Below are 6,000 nucleotides of genomic sequence, written 5' to 3'. Positions count from 1 at the left end.
TATACATGGTTAGAAAAATTTGGTCTGATTATTGAAATAGAACTTCATCGTTAATTGTCAAAAGAACAAAAAAAAATTAGGTCTTCAAATTTTGATAATTATTTTTCCACTGAAGGAATGAAAGTCACATTCAGTCTAAATATGTATAGCATCAATCAAATTCGGATTAACAGTTTGAATCTAATTCTGTCAGAAATTGTAACAAACTGTTGTATTCAATGGATTTTTTTTCACGATTAACGAATCCATTTTTTCCTAATTAATTTTCATTTATTTAGTAGAATTTTTCAGAAATTGCGAAAAATCACATTTTTGGGAACATTTCAATCCGCTTCATATGATATATCGTTGGAAAGGAAATTTCATGCTCTTTCGAAATATCTTATAAGGTGTGTGAATAAGTCTTTCCCGTTTTTTTTCAAATTTTGAGCCTTTACTGTGAGAAAATGGTTACAAATGAATTATTGAAAGTATTGGCCATCGCTAGCTACAACTTTTCCCTATCTTTCTGGCAACATACGAATCCCGTTGCGAAAAAATTCGACCGGTTTGGCCTCTATCCAGTCATCCACCCATTTTTTGGCTTCCTCGTAGGAATGGAAGTGCTGGTCAGCCAGGCCATGCGTCATCGATCTGAAGAGATGGTAATCAGACGGAGCAATGTCTGGACTATACGGCGGGTGGGGTAGGACTTCCCATTTGAGCGTTTCTAAGTATGTTTTCACCGGCTGTGCAACATGTGGGCGAGCATTGTCATGTTGCAAAATAACTTTGTCGTGCCTGTCGGAGTATTGTGGCCGTTTTTCTCGCAGTGCGCGGCTCAAACGCATCAATTGTCGTCGATAGACCTCGCCTGTGATCCTTTCATTCGGTTTCAGAAGCTCATAGTAAACCACACCTAGCTGGTCCCACCATATACAGAGCATGAGCTTGGCGCCATGAATATTTGGCTTGGCCGTCGATGATGATGCATGGCCGGGTAGTCCCCATGATTTTCTTCGCTTCTGATTATCGTAACGGATCCACTTTTCATCGCCAGTCACGATACGATGCAGAAAACCCTTTCTTTTATGTCGCTGAAGCAGCTGTTCGCAAGTGAAAAAACGCCGTTCGACGTCTCTCAGCTTCAGTTCGTACGGCACCCAATTTCCTTGCTTTTGGATCATTCCCATGGCTTTCAAACGCTTGGAAATGGTTGTTCGGTCAACTCCCAATGCTTCAGCAAGTTCTTCTTGCGTTTGACACGAATCTTCATCAAGCAAAGTCGCCAATTCTTGATCTTCAAAGATTTGCGGCCGCCCGGAACGCTCCTTGTCTTCCACGTCGAAATCGCCACTTTTGAAGCGTCGAAACCATCCGCGAACACTTGAATCATCGACACAACCTTCTCCATAAGCTTCCTGAAGCAACCGATTCGCCTCGGCAGCAGATTTCTTCAAATTGAACCAATAAAGTGAAACTTCCCGCAAATGACGTCGACTCGGCTCAAATTTCGACATTTTCACGATTTCAAAAATTTATGATGCGAAAAAATTTCAACTAATGTGTTAGTGTGGAATTGTTGACAGATGAATAAGCTTTGATTATGACATATGTAACCATTAAATACTCGCACAGTATTGGTGGCGCCATCTCTTACAAAAAACGGGAAAGACTTATTCACACACCTGATATGATATGCAGGTCATTCGCATTTCTCATATCAATCGAAAAATGTATGATTGAGGAAGTATTTCATTACCCCTAAATGATACACAGGATATTGGTAATTCATATCAGAAATTTCAGCTTGCTAAGATTCCAAATACCGAAGTGATGAATATTTATTTGAAGCAATGTTTTGCACAAAAAAAGAAGTAGATAGATTACTCGAAAACCGCTAGAGATAGGGCCGAGGAAGTTAATACATAAGAGGCTATGGCAAACAGAAAAAAATAATTATATCTAGGGTGTTCTATTTTAAATAGAAGTTGTTAGTACTTTTTGATAAAAGCGGCAACACCGCAGCCAAGCGACCAAATTTTCAATAAAATCGTACTCTCCGTTCTCCGTAAAAGTCTAAAATACCGACCTTGGCCCACCCTATATAAGCAATGAATAAATTTGATTTTTCTATAAGTTGAGAGAATTTATTGTGGCATATTGTTTATTTTCGGATATTATTTGTTTCATAGATGATTTTTTTGGTTGAAGATATCTGAGTTGTGAAATAAATAAATTGCATCTGGCAGAATGAATGAAGTTCAAACCAAATATATTATCCGTACCATTGAATAAGATCTATTAGAACTAGTGCAAGTTGCAGTGAGTAGTTGCGCAATACCTTTCTCCGATATTTTACTTTCCCAAGCTTGCCGATGTATCAGACAAGTAGGGTAAAACGAGAGTATAAATATCACCTAGGAGCTCGGTGCGTCTATATTCCTATAAAATCAATTTACTCAAATCGTTAATCGGAAAATATACGAAAAATGTGGTTTATAGTATGTTCTGTATTAGTACTGGGTGGTGCTTTTGCCAAACCTGCGTCTCAACCCTTGTACAGTAGTCAGTATGTGAGTGCTCAAGCTATTCCGACAGTGAAATATAGGACAGAACCTGATGCAACTCAGTATCTTGCACAAACAAGTTATGACAGAAGTAGAGGGCAAGGATTGCAGCAGTATGCAACGCAACAACAACAATCTGCTGACCGGCAGGTAGGACTTTCATTCAAATCAATTTCACCGAAATAGTCTCGATAGTTTTGATATTTTATTAATTTTGAGATCGCGAAGATATTCAATGAAATAACGTCATTTCTATCTTTCTAGTGTTTGGAAATGACATCAATTTTATCTGTTCTATGCTGATATGATGGATACCAAATTATCTTTAAAATGGCAGCCAAAAACACGGAATAATGTCATTCGATATCATTTTATACTGAAGCGTATAATTCATTGAAAATCTCAAAATATAAGTATATTGGGAATTCCTTAATTGGAGGTCAAACAAAAATGGGTCCATAAATGCTTTGTTTTCGAATTACTAGGTATTAAAATTTGATATTTTTTTCTAGATTTTTTTCTCATAGCACGTTAGCTTCAAAAACAATTCAAATTAAATTTAGCATGAATATTCCAATTCAAAATTTCTATCATTTATGATATGTTAATTTTGATATTTTTCCTGGAATAGATCCCCCTTCTTTCCTACAAAACTTTTTTTTAATTGATACTGGTAGTTTAAAAAAAATGTAAAAGAAACCTTGATCCAGCAGTAGGTACACTTTTTAATCTCTTGTAGTTTCATAGTTTCATCTACCGATTTGGAGAAAAAAAATTCAAACAATTTTTTAGTAATTCTCAGGAGAATCCAAATCATTATCAAGTTAGTATGCGGTGAATAAATTCATTATAAGTTTTGGTACCTACTTGTCCAACTAATCTGTAGCGAAGATTATCGAAGATGCGATAAACTGGTATAATCATAACAAAAAAGTATAGGGCTACAAGAAACACTCTATTTCGAAAACAAAGTGTTTATGGAATTTTTTTTTTTAGATTCATTTAAGGAATCTCTCATATTCTTCTGTAACTCCAATTTATGAACACCATCTATACCTAAGAGGCAACTATTTCATGATATACTTGAAAGACTATGTAATAACGGAATATCAAATATCGGAATAGTGAGTTATTCAATTATTCTATAAGAATTGGTTCATCATGTAAAAAGAAGAATTGATATATGATGAATTCGTCGTACTCAGTTGTGATTCTTCCACGGCAAATTATTTAAGATTATTATATTGAGGCAAACTTTGGGAGTAGCGAGGGCAAACACCTGAAAAAATGCTCTTGCATCGGCCACGCGCAGTAATACCAATAGAAAATTAAAAAATTGGAAGTATTCATTGGAATTTCAAGCCTTCTTCCTCACATTATCAAACTGGCGGCAAGCCACTAATGTTATTATAGGTTGAAGAAATAGAGATTCGCGGATTGACCTGATATTCAAGCTACTTGACTTGGCTTGACTTGAAATCAAGTCAAGTAGTAGTTTCTCAATGTGAAGTCAAGTCAAGTATTTATTTATCAATAAAAAAATGATTAAATGAGAAGGAACCGAGGAAGGAACCTTGCAAAAAGCACTTTTATTTATTAAACTATATTGTACAGAAGAACAAAATATATCAAGTATTTTGAAACGGAAACCAAAATTAAATCACTATATACAGGGTGGCCATTTGAAAACGAAACAGACGAGATTACAGACGAAATAAAGTTTTTCGATAGAAATGCTCGGACAGGTCGATTTCTGTTTCGAGGGGGACAACTTAAGATGTAGGTTACGGACGCATAGCGCTTCAACCCTTGCTACTACAACCCTCACCCCCAAATTTTGAATAGGGAAGATGGGGTGAGTGATACCTCATTTGAAAGGTATTTTTATACTGATTTTTCAGCACAGTAATTGTTTTTTCATTTTATGAATTAGTTCTCGAAATATTCTTAACTAAGTATTTGAAAATGAGGTGGTGTTTTCATGGCACTTGTAGTGTTTTGTGAAAAATCGACATTTTGAGCTTCAAAACAACCATGACTGTGGCTTCCTTCCTAACTAACTAACGCATGAATATTTCGAGAACTAATGCATAAAATGAGAAAACAATTACTGGGCTGAAATCAGTATAAAAATACCTTCAAATTGAGGTATCACTCACCCCATCTTCCCTATTCAAAAATTGGGGGTGGGGGTTGTAGCAGCAAGGGTTGAAGCGCTATGCGTCCGTAACCTACATCTTAAGTTGTCCCCCTCGAAACAGAAATCGATCTGTCCGAGCATTTCTATCGAAAAACTTTATTTCATCTGTAATCTCGTCTGTTTCGTTTTCAAATGGCCACCCTGTATAATAACAAAATACAGTTACTTAATAATGAGAAACTAACAAGCATTTTATGATTAGATACATAATGAGGCTTTTAGGTTTTGCTAGCTCAACGTTGAGCTAACAGAAGCCGCGAATCCTCCGACAATTTGAGAGGAAAATATTTTTCAATAGTACCTATAATAAATTATTTCAAAGTGATTCTGCTGGCTTCACTGATGTAAAGTTCTCTCCCCTAATATCTTAGAATATTCCCGAAGGCAATGTATCGGTGGAAAAGATGTTCAAGATAAAATAATCACATAAAGAATTCTTTGAACATGAGTGTTCACCTCAATGAACAATGAATTGATTCATGGAAACAGTCTTGGCATTCCTTTTACCAAACGCCTCGGTATCTTCATTTTTCCGCCGCTAGAGCTGATACTCAAAATGTTATATTTCTAAAACTATCAAAATCCACCAATAGATTTCTGCCTCTCATTGAAATGCAAGAAAACTACGAAAAAAGTCAGACTGGTGATCATAGGCATTACGAGGAGGGTTATTCTGACCATAAACCCCAATTAGAAGATTAGAAGAAATAAAAAAAGGCAGTGACTGTTTGAGTAAAATTAATTAAAAAAAATTGAAAGATTCTGCTTTTTCAAAGTGGTGGTAACGCCCTCCATGAGCCAACCGTAGTTACGCCACCGTCGCCACCCTTTTGCGATCGTTTCAGTCATCTCAGAGTTCGTGGAATCCCCTTATTTTGTCTAAGCTGGCACGAGCTTACAGAAATATATGACGTGCGAATCGTGCGTATCAAGCTCAATTGATATCAAGTTCTCGATCAAGTTAGTAGCTTGATATCAAGTCAAGCAATAAATATCTCAAATCAAGTCAAGTATATAATTTTTCACGAGCTTGATTCTCAGGTAACGTAGTTGGTTTAAATATCAAGCTACTTCGCTTGATGAATCCTTAATAAGAAACATTTGATATTTTAATTAACTTGAAAACTTAAATTGAAATTAATTTTAAATTCGATTAAGAAAATCCGTTCGTTTGTAATCCAGTACTTACTTTTCTCGGAAACTCTTCAATCTGTTCGAATTAAATTTTCTACAAGAATCGGTTGTTATACG

The 6,000-nt window shown here is 35.8% G+C and overlaps 1 protein-coding gene across 1 annotated transcript in view; it reads left to right on the top strand.

Moving 5' to 3' along the window:
• Window positions 1-2,421: 2,421 nt before the first annotated feature.
• The window catches only part of LOC123672251 (UPF0746 protein DDB_G0281095), a 54,396-nt gene continuing 50,817 nt past the window's right edge, over window positions 2,422-6,000 (top strand). The window contains exon 1 of the mRNA XM_045606279.1: window positions 2,422-2,699. Within this exon, the coding sequence (XP_045462235.1) occupies window positions 2,472-2,699 (228 nt within the window). The 5' untranslated portion in view covers window positions 2,422-2,471. The remainder of the gene's footprint in view (window positions 2,700-6,000) is intronic.

This window comes from Harmonia axyridis, chromosome 2 (assembly GCF_914767665.1).
Source record: "Harmonia axyridis chromosome 2, icHarAxyr1.1, whole genome shotgun sequence".
In the NCBI taxonomy this organism is placed as follows: domain Eukaryota; kingdom Metazoa; phylum Arthropoda; class Insecta; order Coleoptera; family Coccinellidae; genus Harmonia; species Harmonia axyridis.
The sequence above is the reverse complement of the archived record's forward strand: the minus strand, read 5'-3'. Positions and strand labels throughout refer to the sequence as shown.